Source organism: Oryx dammah, unplaced genomic scaffold, assembly GCF_014754425.2.
Source record: "Oryx dammah isolate SB20612 unplaced genomic scaffold, SCBI_Odam_1.1 HiC_scaffold_3, whole genome shotgun sequence".
Lineage (NCBI taxonomy): Eukaryota > Metazoa > Chordata > Mammalia > Artiodactyla > Bovidae > Oryx > Oryx dammah.
The window spans coordinates 22,335,893-22,358,690 of record NW_024070187.1 but is presented as its reverse complement, the minus strand read 5'-3'; the positions used below and the strand labels follow the sequence as shown (position 1 = coordinate 22,358,690).

Genomic DNA, 22,798 nt, shown 5'->3' with positions numbered 1-22,798 from the left:
AGGAATAAGAGCCACACACACTTTTGTTCTGTGCTACCAAGGAGACATAGACCATTAAGTTATCAAACAATATCACTGTGCAACCCATATGTTCTTACTTCTAACATTTTCATCTTACAACAGTTTTTTCCCCCCTCTGAAAGATTGAGCCTAAAGCAAGATTCTCTGATTAGAACATATCTCCATTCATCTCATTTTTCATTTCTCAGAACACAAGAAATGTTTATTAGATATTTTCTCTATATTTGTATCCAAGCCAAATGTGAAAACAGAGCTGTCTCCTGCTTCTCAAAGGCAGGAGAGAAAATGAAAAGGGAAGCCTGGAAGTATCTTTGCTGGATTGCATGTGTTTTCTCCCCACGTCTATCCCTGACCCCACTTTCCCCATTAGCACTCTTCTAGTTGCATCTATGGGCTTCCCAGGTGGTGCAGTGGTAAAAGAATCCGCTTGCCAATGCAGGAGACGTGAGATGCAAATTGATTCTGGGATTGGAAAGATCTCCTGGAGTAGGAAATGGCAACCTGTTCCAATATTCTTGCCTGGAAAATTCCATGGACAGAGGAGCCTGGCAGGCTACAGTCAGTGGGGTCTCATTGGGCTGGACACAACTCAGCATACACACACATATTGGCATCTATACAGCCATGATATGGTTTAATGATGTCTGTGTGTGCTTTCAAAGGCCATTATTGCCGTTTTGACCATCTCTTCTGTGGGGACTGAGAGTGGGCCTTCTGTTTTCTCGTAACTCAGACAATAGCCAAGACAGTATTCAGCATATGCTTTACAGGCCAACTGGACAGACAGCCTGGCTCCCCACTACCTGGCCTGAGGGCCAGAAATACTGAGGAGACAGAACTGGGCAACTAGGGATTCTGTGCACCCTGTAAACAGACATTTGTTGCTCTTGCAGGATGATCCAGTGTTTCCCAAACACAACCTGTGCTTTCCCACGTCCACATTTAATTATGTTACTTTGCTCCTGACGCCCAGCCCCCAGTTTTAAATATTTTAATCATCTTTCAAAGGTGTCTCCAATGCCAGCCACAGCCCTGAAATTTGTGCATTTCTTCCAAAATTTTGTCAGCTATCTGTCCTGTGATGGGGCTTCCCTACTGGCTCAATGGTAAAGAATCCATCTGCAATGCAGAGGACGCAAGTCCAAACCCTGGGTCAGGAAGAGCCCCCGGAGTAGGAAATGGCAACTCACTCCAGTATTCTTGCCTGAGAAATCCCATGGACAGAGAAGCCTGGTTTATAGTTCGTGAGATCACAAAAGAGTTGGACACGACTTAGCAACTGAGCATGCATGCATCTGTTCTGTGAATCTCTATGACTCTTGATTCATTGCCATCTTAGTTGACGACACATTCTTTCTTGTAGACACTTATTTATTTATTTTCCTATTGTTTGAGCCCTCTAATAAGAGACTAATGTTACTTAACCCCACTGTAAGTTTTTTTTGACTCATTAAGTGAGGATTACAACAATAAACCTATCTCATAAAATCATTTTGAGGCTAAAATAAATTAACATGATACAGAACTTAGACGAGTGTCTGACTGTGTGTGTGTGTGTGTGTGTGCTTAGTCCCTCAGTCATGTCTGACTCTTTGGGACCCTTTTGGACTGTAGCCCACCAGACCAGTGCTAAGTGTAAATATTATATGTTATTATTTTTAATAATAATCCCACTGTACCTATCATAGGTATTATGAATATGTATGTGGATATTTTCTGTTTTTTTTAAACTTAACTTATCCTTTATTATACTCCCAGCCTAGCCTAGTTTCTAATATTTAGTAAGTTCTGAATAAATGTTTTTAAATAAGTAAATAAAAAAATACAGCCCCATCGCCATTGCTGCAATTCTCTAGCGATAGAATTTTGCCTAAACAGAATTGACATTGCTTTAGTTTGATGAATTTCTAAGGTATTCAGTGGTTTAGTGAGGAATATATCTTTATAAAACTTCCAAATGTCCTCAAATACAGGGTATAATACGTAATTTTTTATTCATTCACTTAGCTCAGCTGTTAATTTTTTATTCCTTTGCTTAGTTCAGCTGTTCATAAATGCTAATCTCAGTTAAAGTACCTCAATCCTTATCTTACTATTTTAATTACATGATCCATAACAATGTAAAGTGATTCAAATATCTAAACAGAATATTTATAGTTAGAAAGCTAGTTGACCTAGGGATTCAACCATTATATTAATATTGTATGTGCTAACATAGAACAACAGACTGGTTCCAAACAGGAAAAGGAGTACATTAAGGCTGTATATTGTCACCCTGCTTATTTAACTTATATGCAGAGTACATCATGAGAAATGCTGAACTGGAAGAAGCACAAGCTGGAATCAGATTGCCAGGAGAAATATCAATAACCTCAGACATGCAGATGACACCACCCTTATGGCAGAAAGTGAAGAGAAGCTAAAAAGCCTCTTGATGAAAGTGAAAGTGGAGAGTGAAAAAGTTGGCTTAAAGCTCAACATTCAGAAAATGAAGATCATGGCATCTGGTCCCATCACTTCATGGGAAATAGATGGGGAAACAGTGGAAACAGTGTCAGACTTTATTTTTTGGGCTCCAAAATCACTGCAGATGGTGACTGTAGCCATGAAATTAAAAGAAGTTTACTCCTTGGAAGAAAAGTTATGACCAACCTAGATAGTATATTCAAAAGCAGAGACATTACTTTGCCAACAAAGGTCCATCTAGTTAAGGCTATGGTTTTTCCTGTGGTCATATATGGATGCGAGAGTTGGACTGTGAAGAAGGCTGAGCGCCGAAGAATTGATGCTTTTGAACTGTGGTGTTGGAGAAGACTCTTGAAAGTCCCTTGGACTGCAAGGACATCCAACCAGTCCATTCTGAAGGAGATCAGCCCTAGGTTTTCTTTGGAAGGAATGATGCTAAAGCTGAAACTCCAGTACTTTGGCCACCTCATGCAAAGAGTTGACTCATTGGAGAAGACTCTGATGCTGGGAGGGATTGGGGGCAGGAGGAGAAGGGGACGACCGAGGATGAGATGGCTGGATGGCATCACTGACTCGATGGACGTGAGTGTGAGTGAACTCTGGGAGTTGGTGATGGACAGGGAGGCCTGGCGTGCTGCGATTCATGAGGTCTCAAAGAGTTGGACACGACTGAGCGACTTAACTGAACTGCACTGAACCACCCAGAGTCCATAGTTCATCTTATTATTCACTCTTGGGGTCATACACTCTATGTGTTTAGGCAAAAGTGCTAATAACCTATATACAAGATTTTCATTGCCAAGTATTATTCATTGCCCTAAAAAATCTGTGTTCTGATAGTCCAGTTCAAGATGGTGGAGTAGAAGGATGTACACTCATCTCCTCCTGCAAGAACACCAAAATCACAACTAGTTGTTAAGCAACCATCAACTGGAGAACAATGGAACCCAGTTCTAATGAAGTGGGTGAAACTGGAGCCGATTATACAGACTGAAGTAAGCCAGGAAGAAAAACACCAATACAGTATACTAACACATATATATGGACTTTAGAAAGATGGTAATGATAACCCTGTATGCGAGACAGCAAAAGAGACACAGAAGTATAGAACAGACTTTTGGACTCTGTGGGAGAGGGAGAGGGTGGGATGATTTGGGAGAATGGCATTGAAACATGTATACCATCATGTAAGAAACGAAGTGCCAGTCTTGGTTCGATACAGGATACAGGATGCCTGGGGCTGGTGCACAGGGATGACCCAGAGAGATGATATGGGGAGGGAGGTGGGAGGGAGGTTCAGGATTGGGAAGTCATGTATACCTGTGGCGGATTCATGTCAATGTATGGCAAAACCAATACAATATTGTAAAGTAAAATAAAGTAAAATTTAAAAAAAAATAAAAAGATACCCTATGTCCAAAGACAAAGAAGCCACTATGAGATGGTAGGAGGGGCGCAAACATGATAAAATCAAATCCCATACCCGCTGGATGAGCAACCTGCAAACTGGACAGCAATAATATCAAAGTTCTCCCTCTGCTGTGAAGGTTCTGGGCCCCATGTCAGGCTTATCAGTCTGGGGATCCAGCAAAGGGATTGGGACTCCTCAGGGAATCTAATTATCTCATTGTTGTTTTAATTTGCATTTCCATAATACCATATGGGAAAGATGTGGATCATTTTTTCATATGCCTATTTGCCACATGTGTATCTTCTTTGCTGTGGTGTCTGATAAGATCTTTGGCTCATTTGTTAATCAGTTTATTTTCTTGTTGAATTTTAAAGGTTCTTCATATACTTTGTTAACAGACCTTTATCAGAAGTTATCTTTTGCAGATATTCTCTCTTAGTCTGTGGCTTGTCTCCTGTTTGTCTTGAGTTTGTCTTTTACAAAGCAGAAGTTTTTATTTTAATAACGTTCAGGTTATCAACTATTTCTTTCATGGATCTTGCTTTGGTGTTGTATCTAAAAAGACATCACCATAACCAAAATCATCTAAGCTTTTCCCATTATTGTCTGTGAGTTTTGTAATTTTGCTTTTAGGTCTATGATCTATTTTGGGTTAACTTTTGTAAAGGGTATAAAGTCTGTGTCTAGACTGATGTTTCACATGTGGATGTCCACTTGTTTCAACACCATTGGTTGAAGAGACTCTCTTGGTTCCATTGTATTGCCTTTGTTGTTCTGTCAAAGATAAATTGACCATACGTATAGAGGAATTTCTTTTTAATTTAAGGAGCTAGTTTAAACTTTATATATTCTATTGTGAAACTCTTCTTCAGGCAAATGCCATGGCCTGCTATTTGGAAATGAATAACTGTCTAAATTAAGAACCAGAAAAATCTTTCTCAGAAGATATGTAAAGCTGAAGATAAATTTCATTAAACTAATTTATCTAAACTTCATGTAAGATTACACACTCATGAAGTTACTTCTAGATGAAAATGGATATCAGACACACCCTGATTTCCATTAGACTAGCCCTGGTTTCCTTTAGGCTATGAAGATGAAGATTAGGAATTATTTTCACAAGCAACTGAAATCTGCCAAACAAATCACTTGAAGCGTGAAAATGCTAAGCTACTGCCTTACAAGATGTTTGCACTTCTCAGTGGCAGAATGAAGTGGGATGAAGCTCTTTTTACAGTAATTTTAGAATAGAAACAGCAGCACCTTTAGTGTTTTGGTTGGGGCCCCCACAAAATAAAATTTATTTCACTATTACAAGTTAAAAGCTTTCAGATTTCTGGACTAAAGAAAATGATGTTTTTCTCCCAAAGTGAACTTACTGGTTTTATTGATTCTCTTCTATTTTGATTTTACATGCCAATGTAGGGGAAATATGTTTCTTTAATATATAACAATGTTGTTTTTCCTACCGCAAAGTTTTCCATTTTGTTTTTACCTTAAATGCACTGCAGATTTACTTTCAATAGGTTTGTTCTATTATTAAATTATCAAATCTAGTATAACTTTTGGTTGTTTTGGTACATAAATATATATATTTGTCTGTTTCTTAGATCTATATTTAAGTAAGATCTAAGTATCCATCCTGCCAATGTACTTACTCATCAAAACTAAGTGGGAATGGTAAAGGTCTGATTTGAATGGAAACTAGTAAATTGAGATGGGGTGAAAATGACTTTAATAAGCAAAATTATTTATTGAGGATACATATGTGTCTCGCAGGTTTCTGTGATTAAGGGATACTGCTCTGCTACTAAATGATATTGATGGTGTTGCTCGTTCCATTCCACAATTTAAATGTAAAACTGTAAAATGGGAATACTGACTTCCCTGGTGGCTCAGACAGTAAAGCGTCTGTCTACAATGCGGGAGACCCAGGTTCGATCCCTGGGTTGGGAAGATCCCTTGGAGAAGGAAATGACAGTCCACTCTAGTACCATTGCCTGGAAAATCCCATGGACAGGGGAGCCTGGTAGGCTACAGTCCATGGGGTCACAAAGAGTTGGACACGACTGAGTGACTTCAGGTTCATTCACTGTAAATATATATATATATATATATATATATATATGGAGAGAGAGAGAGAAAATGGGAATAGTTAAGAGTGTTATGGTGTGTTGCCACATCAAAAAAATATAAATCTATATATTTATAATTAGTAATAACAGCTTTATCTCTAGTGACTTTTCCCCAAAAGAAGCGCTTCTTCTGAATTTTACCTGCCTTCAAACTGAAGGTTTGAGGCTAGAAATTTTATTTGCTCTTCTACTGTGTCTTCATTCATTTATGATTCATCTTTTCTGACTGTTGATCCTTCATATTTTAAATTCTCTGATCAATAGAATTGACTCTTCTAAATTCTGTATGTCAAAGCTAGAAATTATTCCAGCCTTATAAACACCTATTGGGGACAGATTAGCAACCGTATAAGTTTTAAAAACCTTTCTATTTAATTTGTTCAAAGAACACTTATTTTCTGATAATATAAACTTAGAGGTCTTTTGTCTCGTTTGTCAAATAACACTTATTATCTAACAACTGAAGAGTATAATCTTTGGGGGAAATTGCTGGGTCTCTAAGGGGTGTTTTATGTTTGCTTCTGGCTTAGATTTCAGAAACCACTTGCTTTTCTGTTTTTAGATAAATGACATGTGCAACAACTGTGATAATGACAATGCCAACCTTTTATTACTCAGCTTGGAGTTTTCCATTTAGTTCTCTTTGACCCTCACTCAAATTATCAAAAGCTCAGAAAAAAAGAAAAAAAAAAAAAGAGAGAGATGGCTGTTAGCAATAGTCAATATAAATCTAAACCTGGCTACCTCTTCACTGACTCCAATCTGTCAATTTGGAAACATGTAAATGTATCCATTATTTAGCTTCTATTTAGTTTTGCTCCAAATTAAAGCATGTTTTTAAAACATTTGATATAATTGGAGTATTCAAAACACCATAATGATTTATATTTCTGACATACTGGTATTTTGTGTTTCCTTTACAGAAGTTTACATTTTTTAAACTTAGGATTTTGAAACTAAAACTGATTTCAAGGTTTTATAATTGTCAGTAGCAAAGCTTTACATTTATGTCTGGTATATGCTTTTGTTCTTATTATAGGAATAGAAAAAAGACCTGCAGTAATGCACTCTTTCAGTAACATCTTTAACTCATTGTTTGAAAAACAAGTCTTAAGGAGTGTTGTCCTGTAACCCTTACTCACATCATAGTTCCTAAAAGGAAACTCTGTATATATAATGCCCTCCATTCTTCACTCCCATATTACTCCCCAAGATTCAATCCGGGATGAAATCACACAGTTCCATTGTAGTTCCCCTACCCAGGGTCACCAATGTTCTTGATTTAAAATGTTTAGAAACTGTTTTCAGAACTTTCCTTTGTTACCCTTGGTGAAGCAAGGATTACTTGAAATTCTCTGTCTTTGGCCATTCAAGCTGCTCTAACAAAAATATCATAAGCTGGGTGGCTTATAAACAACAAACACATATTTCTCACAGTTCAAGAAGCTGAGAAGTCCAAAATCATAGTGCCGTCAGATCTGTTATCTGGTGAGAGCCCTCCTCCTGGTTCATGCATAGCAATCTTCTCACTGTGTCCTCTATGATGGAAGGGATAAGGAGTCTTTGTGAGGTCTCTTTTATCAGGGCACTAATCCCATTCATCAGAGCCCCACCCTCATGATCTTATTACTTTCCAAAAACCTCCACACCCAATAAAATCACTTTGAGGGTTAGGATTTTGACATATTAATTTTGAAGGGACACAAATATTTAATCTAAAGTATAGTCTCTCCTGATTTTTCTTCCTCTCTCCTGATTTTTCTTCCTCCCTCCAGGTTTTCCCTTTGCTTCTGTGAATAGTTACTCTAGTATCCTTTGCTGAATCCTAGAATCTAGACCCCAGAAAAATTTGGAGCAAATTACATGTCTAAGAATCATCATGATAGAGATATAAATTAAAGACATTGCAGTGGATAAGATCTCTCAGACAGGATACATTCTGTAAGAATAGAAGAGAGACAAGTGTGGAAACCAGGAAAAGCCAGTTTATAAAGAGGGCTGGGCAGTGCAGACCATAGATTATATTTAATATTTTTTATTGAAGTATAGCTGATTTACAATGTTGTGCCAATCTCTGCTGTAAAGTGACTCAGTTATGCATAAATACACATTCTTTTTCATATTCTTTCCCATTATGGTTTATCACAGGATATTGAATATAGTTCCCTGTGCTATACATTAGGACCTTGTTTATCCATCCTGTATATAGTAGCTTGAATCTGCTAACCCCATACTCCCAAGTCCTTCTCTCAGCCACCCTCGTCCCCCCTTAGCAACCATAAGTCTGTTCTCTATGCATAGACCACATTTAAAAACAAACTTGGTTGGATAAATATCCAAATTATTACAGTTTTATTATGACACATAGTTTCAGCATTGTATCCGTGTATGAACAAGAGAATAAACTAGTTGTTCAGGTTCCTTTCAGACTTTGGATTCCATAATTGCAAATGACAATAACATTTTTACTTTTATATATACAACCTTAAGCAAGGAGTGGATTTTAGTTTTATCATTCACATTTTAGTGAAAGATGGCTGAATTCAAACCATGTGTGAGGCGAAAGTCAGAGTGTTAGTAGCTCAGTTGTGTCTGACTGTTTGTGACCCCATGGACTGTAGCTCCCCAAGCTCCTCTGTCTATAGAGTTCTCCAGGCAAGAATACTGGAGTGGGTAGCCATTCCCTTCTCCAAGAGATCTTCGTGACCCAGGGATCAAATCCAGGTTTCCTGCATTGAAGGTGGATTCCTTACCTTCTGAGAAACCAAGGAAGCCCTAGTTCAGTAAAGGTGCTGGTACCTCACAAATGCAATCACAACTGTGATGGATTAGAAACAAGTATTATCATATAGGGCTGGAATGTAGTTAAAAGGGTCAGGTGCCCAGGCTTGAAATTCACAACTGTAGTTAGAATTGATGGATCTAAGACCAGAAGCTGTCAGCCCTGTGTGTCACTCCTTAGGGAGACTGGCTAGAGGTGGCCTCAAGGTGTGAGGAAAGCTTAGACTTCAAAATCCACTTTCTGTCCTCTGCACCACATAACAAAGTATCAAAGTGCTTAGATGTCAGAATGCCATCATACTTTTGAGCCATCCTTGATTTTACCAGTTATTAATATGTCATTAGATATAACACATTTTTCCAAAGTAAATATGATTGGAAGTGTAAAGAATTCTAGAAAGACACAATTTTTTTTTAGTGTAAATAAGTCTAAAGAGCCTTTCATTCCTGAGAAAACAATTGCTTTCTATATAGCCTGATTATACAAAATACCAGTTTGACATAATAATTATGAAAGAAGTGCTCAGTCAAATTTGGCTATTTTTTGTATTTGGAAGCCATTTCCTTCAAGACACTTTTAGGCTTTTGTGTTTGTTTATATAAATGCCATAAAGCTTAAGTTATAATGTAAAAATTTTTCCATTAGATTTCAACCTCAGTACACACACACACACACACACACACACACACACACAGACATAAATCCCTACACAGTTGCCCACAGTCTCTTTATTAAGAGACTGATTTTGAGCTTGTGGTGTCTGGGTTTGTGAATAGGATAAAGGAAATTTCACATAATTCCTGAAATCTTTGAAAAGCATTCCTGTTACTCAACTAGTAAATACTCCCTTGGTGTGATTTTAATATTATAGATTTTTAAAAATAGATTCTTGATCTACTTTGTGAAATATAGAGGTCAGACTAACTGAAAACAAAAAAATGGCCATATCAACAATGCTTTTAATACTGAGCACACAGACATCAACCAACTTGTCAATCTCTGTAGTAAAGTTACATGACTTTTCACATTAGCATTTAATTGAGCCCACAAAGGAGAAAATACGATTTAAATAGAAAAGAATGTGAAACACATGTTATATGTATATGAAAAGCAGAGTCACTTTTGAATACACCAGGAACTAACTCAACATTGCAAATCAACTAATACTTCAATTAAAAAAAGAAAATGAGCTTCTGCATCAAGCTCACTATAAAAACATTAAAGAGATCTTTTAGTTTCAAGATTTCAATGGAAATCAAAGACTGTGCTGCTTCTGGCTTCCCCAGTGGCTCAGTGGGAAAGAATCTGCCTGCAGTACAGGAGACTTGCAGAGCTGCTGGTTCCATCCCTGAGTTGGGAAGATCCCTGGAGTAGGAAATGGCAGCCCACTCTAGTATTTTTGGCTGGGAGATGCCATATACAGAGGAACCTGGCAGGCTACAGTCAATCCGGTTGCAAAGAGTCGGACACGACTGATTGAACAACAACAACAACAAATAAAATAAATTCCATTGAGCTCTCATTGGCCAAAGTGGGTAACAAATCAAATTGATGAAGTCATGATGCAAGTTAAATACCCTTGCACACCAAGTCTGTTATAAAGTTAATAATGCTTTAATGTGGACACTTGCAAATTTTAAAGGGACATACCAATTGTAGAGCAATGGCCTAATCATTTCCACCAGTTTTTTTAAGTAAAAAAGCATAAATTGTTTGAATAATCACTTGGAGTTCTTGGTAACAAAAGGTGATCTATGCTAATGCAACCAAGCTCCATCTCTTTCTCAAAATGTGTTTGTACAAATAGAACAGTCACTGGAGTTACATAGTTTTCTCTTCAGCCACCAATGTGTTCCAGTAATTTAGACTCCTTCAGATATTATAAGCAAAGGCTAGCAATTCCAGCTTCCCAGGTGGCTCAGTGGTAAAAGAATCTTCCTGCCAAAGCAAGAGATGCAGGATCCTCTGGAGAAAGACATGGCAACTGACTCCAGTATCCTTGCCTAGAGAATCCCATGGATAGAGGACCCCAGTGGGCTACAGTCCATAGGGCTACAAAGATTTGGACACAACTGAACAACTGAGCACAGCAATTCCAGAGAAGATAAAGCAGGTTCCTATGCTTTCTCAGTAATTCCCACTTCTAATTGTAGTGGAACTGATTTATGAAAGAGGAACATAAATTCCTTTACTCAGTTTCCTTTTTCTTTTGAAAGAAACTTCTTTAAAATTTCACTGTCTTTCACTGTATTTTAATCCTTGACGTAATTATTTTTTGAACTGGTAAAAGATACAGAAATGTTCAAAGGAAGCAAAGTTTATGGTTTCTAAATGAAATAGTTCAATTCAGTTTTATTCAGGAGTTATCTATTGTAAAAGTTTCATATTTATTGCTGTGAATCTTAAAAGTATTGCAAGAAGTTCCATTTAAAATGTATTTGGTAATTGCAGCCATGAGATTAAAAGATGCTTACTCCTTGGAAGGAAAGTTTTGACCAACCTAGATGGCATATTCAAAAGCAGAGACATTACTTTGCCAACAAAGTCCATCTAGTTGAGGCTATGGTTTTTCCAGTGGTCATGTATGGATGTGAGATTTGGACTGTGAAGAAGGCTGAGCGTCGAAGAATTGATGCTTTTGAACTGTGGTGTTGGAGAAGACTCTTGAGAGTCCCTTGGACTGCAAGGAGGTCCAACCAGTCCATCCTAAAGGAGATTAGTCCTGGGTGTTCTTTGGAAGGAATGATGCTAAAGCTGAAACTCCAGTACTTTGGCCACCTCATGCAAAGAGTTGACTCATTGGAAAAAACTCTGATGCTGGGAGGGATTAGGGGTAGGAGGAGAAGGGGACGACAGAGGATGAGATGGCTGGATGGCATCACTGACTCGATGGACGTGAGTTTGAGGGAACTCTGGGAGTTGGTGATGGACAGGGAGGCCTCAGTTCAGTTCAGTTCAGTTCAGTTTAGTTGCTCAATCGTGTCCGACTCTTTGCGACCCCATGAATCACAGCACACCAGGCCTCCCTGTCCATCACCAACTCCTGGAGTTCACTCAGACTCACATCCATCGAGTCCATGATGCCATCCAGCCATCTCATCCTCGGTCGTCCCCTTCTCCTCCTGCCCCCAATCCCTCCTAGCATCAGAGTCTTTTCCAATGAGTCAACTCTTTGCATGAGGTGGCCAAAGTACTGGAGCTTCAGCTTTAGCATCATTCCCTCCAAAGAACACCCAGGGCTGATCTCCTTCAGAATGGACTGGTTGGATCTCCTGGCTTGCTGCAATTCATGGGGTCACAAAGAGTTGGACACGACTGAGCGACTGAACTGAAGTGATGAATGTTATATTGTTCTAGTTACACTTTTTTAATACCATGTTTCATTGAAAAAGTTATAGATGGCCCAAATATAATAGCTAAGATATATAATATGATCTAAGTATTTAAATTAAAATTTAAAAACTAATTCTTATTTTTGCAGGTATCAGTTCTCCATTTGGTATATTAAAAATACAGATTCATTAATACTAATGCATATTATTGAAAATTACACTCCTTTATTTCAGATCCAAGAATTTAGCAGAGATAATGCGCAAGAAAATCACTATGAAGAGAGTATTACCTCATTTTCTACATGTTCTCCTAGTAAGTGCTCCTCTATGTTACATATATACATAACACTTAAATTAAGGTATTTGTAACTGGTAAAGTCAAGCTAAAGAGAGTGTGGAAAAACACGAAGCACATTGGAAGACATTTAATTAATGGTACGACTTTAAGCATATCATCTGGTAGAAATATTACTACATTATCATGCTAATTTAAATAGTTTTAACAAGTTCAGTGTTTAATAATCAAACCAGCAGTTTTTCCTACCCAAAAAAAGTACACTAGTCAATTTAATATAAATGTTCTGAGATAACTATGTTTTTTTGATTTTTTTAAACAAAGTCACATTATTTTCAGACCTTAGTTTTCCCCGATAAGAAATGAGAAATTTGCACTAGTTCTCTCTAAGGTCCCCACTAGCTGTAATAGAATGTAGTTCTATATATAATGATTGAAGACTATTTCAGAATCTTCCTCCATGTACATAATTCTACCCATCATGCCTGAGTCCATTGGTTCACAACTGCTTGCTCACTGGGCTAGTCTGATGAGCATCTCGCACTCAACATTTCTAAATCTGAAAGTCCCCAGTCATGCCCAGATCTACTCTACCTGCTGACATTGCCATGTCAAGAAATGAAGATTTCTTCTTTGTTCCATTCAGTCCCCAAACTTGGAGTCACCCTTTTTTACTTTCTCTCCTATCCCACTTCCAATGTACTTCCACTAAAATGATAGTACTGTGAGCTCTGCCTTCACAATACAGCCAGCATGTCCTTACCCTATCACTGTTATTTACCCACACTGTCCACTCTGGCATCAGCTCTCCCCTGGACTGTCGCAGTAACACAGTGCCTCTTAATGGAGCGCTATCTTCTACTCCCAACAGAGAATGCATGTCAATGAATGGAGATTTTGTTGTGGTCATGAGTTGACAAGGGAGTTTTGCTAAAAATTCTGCTAAATATTCTGCAATACACAAGACATGCCCCAGGAAACACAGGATTATCTTCTCTAAAACGCCAGTAGTACTGTGTTAAGAAACCTTGAAACAGCTGCCTTCCCATTTGCCCCTAATATTCTGTACTTTATGAAGGAACTATTCACATTTATGTTCCAAATTCTCCTGTTCTTACCACAAGTTGTTTGCACTTTGAACAGTTCACAGTTGATGCTCCACAAAACTGCCTACCAGTTTTTCAATTGATGGGATGACTTGCAAATCAAATAATATTAAATACAATTCCTTAGCTAGCATACTTTGGCAAAATCAGTAAACTCTTCAAACACTAGGACAGAACACAAAATCATGCTAAATGATAATGTAATCAAACAATGCACTAAATTTTAAAGTTATACATTTTATTATCATTTTAATGATTTATTATCATTTTAGTGTTAATGAAAGTGATGTAAAGGCCGTCACTGATAATGACCATGTATTTATTATGACATTTGATTCTCAGAAGTACTACCTATAGTAAGAAGACATTATTTCAGTTATTGGTACAGAACAACCTCATTTCTACAGACTGTTGGGACCTGAAACTGTCACCGATATGAAATTCTGTGATTGGACTCAGGCCTCTGACTCTTTTCCTTAGAGCAGTGAAACATAGAGCACTCTAAGTCAGCAAATTTCCATTGGTATCATTTCTGTGAAGTTTCCTTAAACCCACTGACCCACCACGTATGACTGTCTAGGGCTGTATTCCAGGTTGGGGCATATTTGACAAGTGCCGGGTTCCAGCCCCAGTGGATCCAGGGAATTCGAAGGGTGGACAGAGTCGGCGAGGAAAGACTTATTTATTTATTAATATAAGATTAGAATAGGAAGAAATAGTGTAGTAGGAAGATTAAGTGGAGAGAAGAGGCTGATTAACTTGGGTTACGTGGAAAACCAATAAAGCTCCAGACAAGGAGCTTGCACCGTCTACGTTAGGCCGCCGGTGTCCGTTTGAATATCGGAGAGTGCCCCGCCTTGGGCTCTCTCTCTTACAGATCTTAGAAGCCGGGACAAGTAAGTAGACACAGTGAGCCTCCACGTTCCAAGGGATCAGCCTGAAAAGGAGAGGGAGGGAGCAAGAGAAAGAATCGACACGGGGAAGCCCAGGCTTGTGCAAAAACCCCCTCCAACTTTATTATTTAAAAGGTGTTTATATACCCTAAATTTTACATAATGGAAGATACAGAGTCACACAGGGGCAGCAGTCCTGACCCTTTCTGTATATCTTTTTTGTATACAAAAGGTCTCAGGTGATTTACATTATCTTCTGGCCAGGAGGCTTGCTAACACTTTTTTGGCTCTCTTTCTTAATGAATGTTAATCTCGTTTCCCCTGAAGTGTTTTTCTTTAATCGGCATCTCCTTAAAGCATTAAAGTTATATCTCTATAGAACAAAGGTGCAGTGGGTTATAACAAAGAAGATACTTAACTCAAAGATCTAATGTTGCTAATACCAGGCCTACTACTTGTTTTTCTATATACCAACTATATCTAAAAATAAAGGATATGAAAATTTGTCAGCAAGTATTGGCTCAACAAATGAAACTTTTAATCAGTCCTATTCTAATGACTTTGTCTCCTCGGAAGCCCCTACATTCCTAGGATGTTTTAAGCTTCCTGTGCCTCCTGCGGTCAGGAGGCCTCAAACAATCACAGGCACAGCTGTAAGAGTCCTGGAGGCAGGCTAGAAAGCCATCAGAAGGATTTTTGGATTGAAACACTCTTTCAAATGCAGAAGACTAAAGCCCTGAATTGACTTTTTCCAGAGAATATCAGAAGAGTGGAAAAGCAGGCAGATTCTTATTTTGGGGGGGGGTGGATGCTCAGGAAATTCCACGGGGAAAACCTGAGGTCTGATTAGCCTTGCCATCAGAGCTCTGCCGCAGGACCTTGTCACGGGTGGAATTCCTCACGCTGGCTCCCGGCAGACAAGGACTTAGGAGACCCTGGTGGCTCAGAGGTTAAAGCGTCTGCCTCCGATGCGGGAGACCCGGGTTCAATCCCTGGGTCAGGAAGATCCCCTGGAGAAGGAAATGGCAACGCAGTCCAGTATTCTTGCCTGGAGAATCCCATGGATAGAGAGGAGCCTGGTAGGCTACAGTCCACAGGGTCACAAAGAGTCAGACACAACTGAGCAACTTCACTTTCTTTCACAAGGAGACCCTGTTGCTTAGACAATGTTTCCATAAAATAGAATACATAAACTGAGCATGTTAACATAAAGGTAGCTGTAAGGAATTGCCTATAGCATGAATGTGATTCTAAGTTGATGATCGATTTGCCCAGATAGGAACAGTGAAGTCCTTTTGCTAGCCTGAGCAATGATTTCTTTTCAGCCACTCCATCATTTACTCCATGAGCATATCTAGAAACTACTTTATTTCAGGCTGTGTTTGGGGTTAGAGGCAGAAAGATGAATGAGGTCTGTGCAGAGATCTGTGCAAGAACAAAACACCGTCTGCTCTGCCCCAGCTGATAGTTAAGGAATCTTGGTTGCAGTTCTAATACTGGCAGCTAGACCTTTCTTCTTCCCCACATGAAAAATGAGAGAAATTAAAAATAAAATTCATGTAGAAATACGTAGTACCATCATGGACATGATTTTCCCACATGACTGATTTTTTTCTCCTGTTGCTAAAAAATGTCTACAGTGTAATTCTTCATATAAAAAAAAATTCCTCTTTGTCTGTACTCTGTCATTTGTCTTCTTTAGCTGTGTTTTAGTTTAACAAAACTTTGAAACAATAGTTATTTGCTTTTCTATTGCACTCATGACAGCAATTCACCTTTTCCCTCCAGTATAGATTCCAAAGTTCATTTCAAATTTTTGTGAATACTTTATTTAGAGCAGAATTTCTATAAAGAAAATATAAACCACAAGTTTTAAGATTTAAAGTTATTGCATTATATATTTTTCTATTTTCTTCCTGAGTAGCTAGAGAGCATTTACCGTGTACAGTGTAAACACAAATAATGGAATCATGATTCTTAGAGTAGAGGAAATTTGCCTGAATCATTTGGCTAAATTTCAAGATAGAATAGATTTTTTTGGTGAGAGAACTGAGCCTTAACAATATTTACCTACTCAGCTCAGTGCTCTCTGATGACCTAGAAGGATGAGACAAGGGGGTGGGAGGGAGGCTCAAGAGTGAGGGGATATGTATACATTTATAGCTTATTCACAGTTGTTCTACAGCAGAAACCAGCACAACATTGTAAAGCATTATCCTCTAATTAAATTTTTTTTTTATTTTAAAAAGTAGAAATTTTTTTTAAAGTAGAAAAAATGTTTACCTATTGTTGGTAATTTAGATGCCTTCCCAATGGAAAAATATCAACACTTTATCAAATAGTATTTTTAAGAATTAAGATGTCATCTGGTGATAAATGTTAAATAATAACTAAATAAGAATCACAGACTCATTTGATCACAGTATTTATAAGCAAGATAAGATTTTTGTTCCTTGTCTTTACCTTTTCCATCACTTACTTATTACTTGTTAAGTTGGTTATATTGTTGTCTATTAAAAATATGGTAATGCAGTCATATACTGAATCTGCTCAAACAATAACTTTAGAGAATTGGAATATTATTATATATGTAATATCAGAATATTACATATTATTATTGTGTATGAGAGTGTCATAAACTGAAGTAGCAGGATGTAATGGAACTCTCTCAGTAAATATTTTAAAAACTCAATAATGGCTGTTCACCAAAACTACACGTTTGTTAGCTTTCTCCTGCATCAGTTCATAAAAGTTTAATTAACATTACCACCACTTCTGTACCAAGTTACGAAACATTAACTGCCTCCAGATGGAGTGTTTAAATGAAATCCTACAATCTTTGTCATAAACAGCCGTACAGAGCCCAGCTCTCCACCATAAAAGCTGGCCTTACAGGCAGAAGGCAGAAGAAGCCAAAGGGAATGAAATGGCAGAGGGAGAAAAAGAGCATGAATCAGGCATGGAGGCAGAGCACAGCCCTCCAGAGGTTGACAGTGAAAGTGAGAACCAGTACGATGACTTGTATGTGTTCATTCCTGGAGACAACCCTGAAGATAATTCCCAAGAGCCCCTCGTGTGCCCCAGACCACCTCTCCCCCCACCACGACCTGTAACCACTGCCTTCCAACCGGAAAAACCTCACTTCCCAGTACAAGGTAAGTTTAAGTTTAAAACAACTTTGAAACTTTGACACGCTTACACAGCATATAGTACAGCAGTGGTGAAGCTATACAAAGATCACCATTTAAAATCAAAAGAAACTTTCCTCCTGTTCTTTAATAACTAAACCCTGAGAAATCAACTAAGAGGTACCTGCCACTAACTCCCTTCCTCCCTCCCTCCTTTCCTCCTTTAGTCCTTCTCTCTCTACCTTTCCTTACCCCTCACTCCTCTTCTTCCCTTCTCCCTCTCTCTCTTTCTTTCTTTTTCCTTCCAGGCAAGAAGTCTCATTACAAAGCTTTCTGTAAGTAAAGAAATAAAATTTGGAAGGAGTCTGTCACTCTTCACATAAAACGAACCTCAAGCGTCATGTGGAAAAGTAAATGACAACTTTGGGTTTTAAAAATACTCTTAGTTTTCTGGCAAAAGAGAAAGGCTAATGTGTTACAGATTTGAAAATGAGCTTGGGCACAGTCACTCACTGGGGAGCTGCAGGGGAAGCAAGTGGTAAAGGATTTATCACACCGTGCATTGAGACCAAAGTCTAAAAGCACCGTCTCGCTAAACTGGAAGGACAGTTCAAAGACTGTGATAGCATTGTTCCCGGATGCAGGAACGAAGCTGTGTAGCAGCAGAGGTGGGAGTGGGGGTGAAGGGCAGGAAGCATCCCCAGGAGCTTCCGTGGTAGGCTTATCTTCCTGGAATGTTCCACAGCCTGGCAGACTCTTCTGCTCACTCCTACAGTCACTAATTACCACCCACTTTACTGATCACTCTTTCGTGTTTACTTTCCAAATTCATAAAATATTCTTACAAAGAAAATTTAATAAGGATGAAAGAAGCATCTATTATTAAAGCCCCATTTGTCACTGTACTTGAGTTGTCAATCCTAGAAGGCTGTAAAGTCTTTAAAGACTATTTTTAAAAAGTGAATTTTGAAACCATGAAATTCAGCATTTGTGTTCTTGAAGGCATTATCTCTATAAAGGTTCAAGTTAATCAACATAAACCTTAATAAGATTATGTACTTTATAAGAGATGGAAAGTACTTCTTAATGAAAAGTATGGGAAACCTAGTGGGTACTTTCTTGATTTATTCACTCATTCAACAAACACATATTGATTACCTACTATGTGCTGAGCTCTTGTAGACTGCTGAGATAGATCAAGGATGTAGGTATATCAATACTGGGAGTCGGGGGAGAGATGTAAATTAGTATGTGCTTGCTTGCGTGCATGCCCAGTCACTCAGTCATATCTGACCCCACCGAATATAACCCTGACAACAAAGTTTTGGTGTATTTTTCTCACTTTTATAGATGTGAATAGTTTTATATAGTTATTAAAATCAGTTATTAAGAAAACAAGGTTGTCTTATATCAGGTTAAAGCTATTAAAGGAGTTAATTTTTAGCTACTTTTTAAAAGGAGCTAAATAATTTAAACAAAATTTTAAATCCTGTTTTTTCTAATGTGCATTTCCATATGTGATATGTTGGTTAGGAGGTTAAAAATTATTCCACAGAGAGTAATTTTCACCAGATACCTAGGACCACAAGTATAATGTTGGCTAATATATCTTCTGAAAAGTACTAAATATAAAAAGCAACATCATACAAAAACTCACTCCTGTTATTTAAAAACAATATTATTACATTTTCAATGCAGTGTTACTTTTAATTACAGTGGGAAATGGCAACCCTTTCCAGTATTCATGCCTGGAAATCCCATGGAGAGAGGAGCCTAGCAGGCTACATACAGTCCCTGGGTTTGCAGAGTCGGACACAATGGAGTGACTGAGCACAATTTTAATATCATATTTTTTCATGGGGCTAATATTGGAAGTGAATTAAAAGTAAAATGCCAGTATTTTTTCTTAAAATTCTTTGATTGAGGTCTTTGAAGGTAAGACTAAAAGCTCCCACTTATTTTTCGCGGGAGACTGTATATGTTCTTTGATTTTAGCTAATGATAACTTCAGGAATTGTTCTGTACAAGTTTTTTCCTGCCTTCAAGTCACTGATAAAGAGAAGCCACCTCATGAATGCCCCAAGCATCAAATTCCTTACGATGGATTCATGAACATATTCATTGGAGAAAACAGTCACATAGAACACTTTTCAGTTTATAACTGACATCCTGTCTCTTTGTATCTTCACAGCAAACTTTCAAGGCAACCATCATTATGATCCCCCTTTGATTTGGGCTTCCTTGATAGCTCAGCTGGTAAAGAATCCACCTGCAATGCAGGAGACCCCGGTTCGATTCCTGGGTCAGGAAGATCTGCTGGAGAAGGGATAGGCTACCCAATCCAGTATTCTTGGGCTTCCCTGCTGGCTTAGCTGGTAAAGAATCCACCTGCAATGCAGGAGACCTGGTTTCAATCCCTGGGTTAGGAAGATCCCCGAAGAAGGAAATAGCTACCCGCTCCAGTATTCTGTCCTGGAGAATTCCATGGATGGTATAGTCCATAGGGTAGCAAAGAGCTGGACACAACTGGGTGACTTTCACTTTGACTTAGATCCAAGACCCTAGAGCTTGTAATTAGAATGTGTCAAATTCTTCCATGGGCAGGTTTCCTGGGCTTTTGAGATTCTTATCTTTGTTCTTCTTTCTTCCCCAATTATTTCAAAAATTGGATTATAGGAGTGATATATTTTAATCATTATTTACTAGCGTACAGTCTGAGTTGAGAAAACTCAGATCCAACTCCAACATGGGAAGTATAATCTAATACACTGGGAAATGAAAAGTGAAATGTTTTCTTTCTAGCACAAGACCAACTTTAGAAAGAGCTGAGAAAGGAGGTAGGTGGAGAAACAAAGAGAGTTAATGGCTCAGGAAATCAGTTCCTAAAAGTAAGATAGTGGTCACATTCTGCTAAAAATGAAACACTGTACATGTGTTTCCCACACACTTAATCTGGTTTCACCTAGGATGCTGTCAGTGAAACAGAAGTCGTGAAGTCAGAATCTCAAAACCATACTCTTCACAAGGGAAAAGGAAAATCTTGGAGATTTTAAAGTTAATGCCAGGCATGTTAGCCTTCATACTTCTTGGGTTAAACTAACTGAAATAAGCTAAAACTCAGCAGGCAGGTGATCTCGGGCTCTACTTTGGTTTCTCCTCATAAGCCTACCCAAAACAATTGCTGAATCTTCTTATAATAATACCTTTTTATTCTGCTCTTAACCATTTGTCTTTGTCCCTACCTCCTAAGTTTTCCCACTAAAATATCCATTAAGTAAGCTAAAAAATTTTGATCAGATTCTTACTAAACAGAAAGGAGACTAATTCTTCCTTAGTTCACGAGCATGAATCTCAGAACAACACAGAGAATTGACAGTTTTTCAGTCAATAACTGAAATAATCTCCATTTTTATTGTTTTCTTTAATACTTTAACACCTGTCAAAAGGACACATTTAAAAGATTTTTCTCATTGTCTGGCAGAGAGAGCCATCAAAATTCTCTTCAACTTATTAATTGATCACAGGATATAGTATCTTTGTCTTCCAAATAAACTGCTGCTAGAATATTTTAATATGTTCTTATAAAAATATGTAAAGATTTTGCTGAATATGAAAACCATGAAAGACTACTGAATAAAGACTATTTATTAACCATAAAATATTAATTCTTGGAAAATTAATCTTCAAGCCATTGATTTTCTATGCCATCTTTTATTTCATGAACCCTACTTTCAACATCCTTTATCAGGGAATGAGGTTCATGTTGGCGTATAGAAATCAAGAGAGCCAGATTGAGACTTAGTATAAGAAGCTAAACAATGGTGCTTTTGGCTATTCCCCTCTGTCATTTTCAGAGAAATTGATTTTAGACAAAATACCTGGTTCAATCCCTATAAAACGTAAAATGACTTCAAATTTTTTTTTTTTTTAATTTGAGAACACTAGGCTTGAAAAACACAAGCTTTCAAAGTATTTGCTATTGAGGCTTAGTTTTATGATTTGATTTCCTGATGTTAAATCATTCATAATCTATGTGGAAAGTAGTTATATGCCTATTTGTATATTTTCAAAGAATGCCATGTCTTTAACAAACTTATTCTAAGAAGTTAACAATTACAGACTGAAGGAGAATATGTTAGTAAATTACATGATTCGCTTTTCTCTTTTTGGAATTTATAGAGTAATATACAAATTATTTGGGGGGGCGGAAATTCAAGCAACTGACAAATGGACACCAATAATATTGTATAAAATATAAATAATTACCATTCAAATATTTTATAAGCAGGGAAATTGTTGGAAGGCCAAATGGAGAGAAGTCAAAGTTGGTGTGATTTCAGTGCAAGATATGAAACAGGAAGTGATTCCGAAGAAGAAAAGAAAGAAGATGAAAAGGATCAGGAAGAGGAGGAAGACCCATACACTTTTGCTGAGATTGATGACAGTGAATATGACACAATACTGGCCAACAGGAGTATCAAGAAAAAAATTGGAAGTCGTTCGTTCATTATGAACAGACCTCCTGCCCCCACACCACGACCCACAAATATCCCTCCCAAAGAGGAAACTACACCTTACATAGCTCAAGGTAATTTGTTTTATTATTGCTGTTACTGTTTGTTTGTGCGTGTGTTTTTCGAGAATGTCCTGCCTTTTGGTAGGATCTAAAGCCCCAAAGATTAAAAGTATGTTTTAGAGTCATAGTTAAGTTGTGTTGGCCCATTTTTTAATTTAAACACACAATGGATAAAGAAAATAAGGACAAGGTGTGGGGTTCTGGTTTGTAATTGTTCATTAAGAAGGATAGTTTTGACTATGAAACCATAGTATGTGCAAAGAAATACTGTTTGGTGCTTCTCCCATAATTCTATAAGAGGAAGCTCAATTCCCATGAATAACGTGCACCCCAAGAAAAATGTAGATACTTTACTTTTGCCCCTCTTCCATTCATAATAACTTTAAAAAATCTAAACAATTTTGAATACTAGAATCTTAGATATGCAACGCAAGTGTCTCTGATAATTGTACTTCACCCCCAATGATTAACATTCACTTCATTCATGATAGAATTTTTGCTTCATTTTAGATTTCAATTCTTTATCATTCTCAGTTAAATCTAAATATAAAAACCATAAAAAAATCCTTAGAGCTTTCTTATATCTATAACCCCAATAAGATGTGTTGACTTTGCTACTATTTCCTAACATTCTTGTGCACTCTGGTTTGGTG

The 22,798-nt window shown here is 37.7% G+C and overlaps 1 protein-coding gene across 1 annotated transcript in view; it reads left to right on the top strand.

Annotated features, from left to right (window-relative positions):
* Positions 1–12,381: 12,381 nt before the first annotated feature.
* LOC120861876 (B-cell scaffold protein with ankyrin repeats-like) overlaps positions 12,382–22,798 on the top strand; it is a 56,881-nt gene continuing 46,464 nt past the window's right edge. Inside the window, exons 1-3 of the mRNA XM_040237766.1 lie at positions 12,382–12,460; positions 17,294–17,596; positions 21,858–22,157. Of these exons, the coding sequence (XP_040093700.1) occupies positions 17,368–17,596; positions 21,858–22,157 (529 nt within the window). The 5' untranslated portion in view covers positions 12,382–12,460; positions 17,294–17,367. The remainder of the gene's footprint in view (positions 12,461–17,293; positions 17,597–21,857; positions 22,158–22,798) is intronic.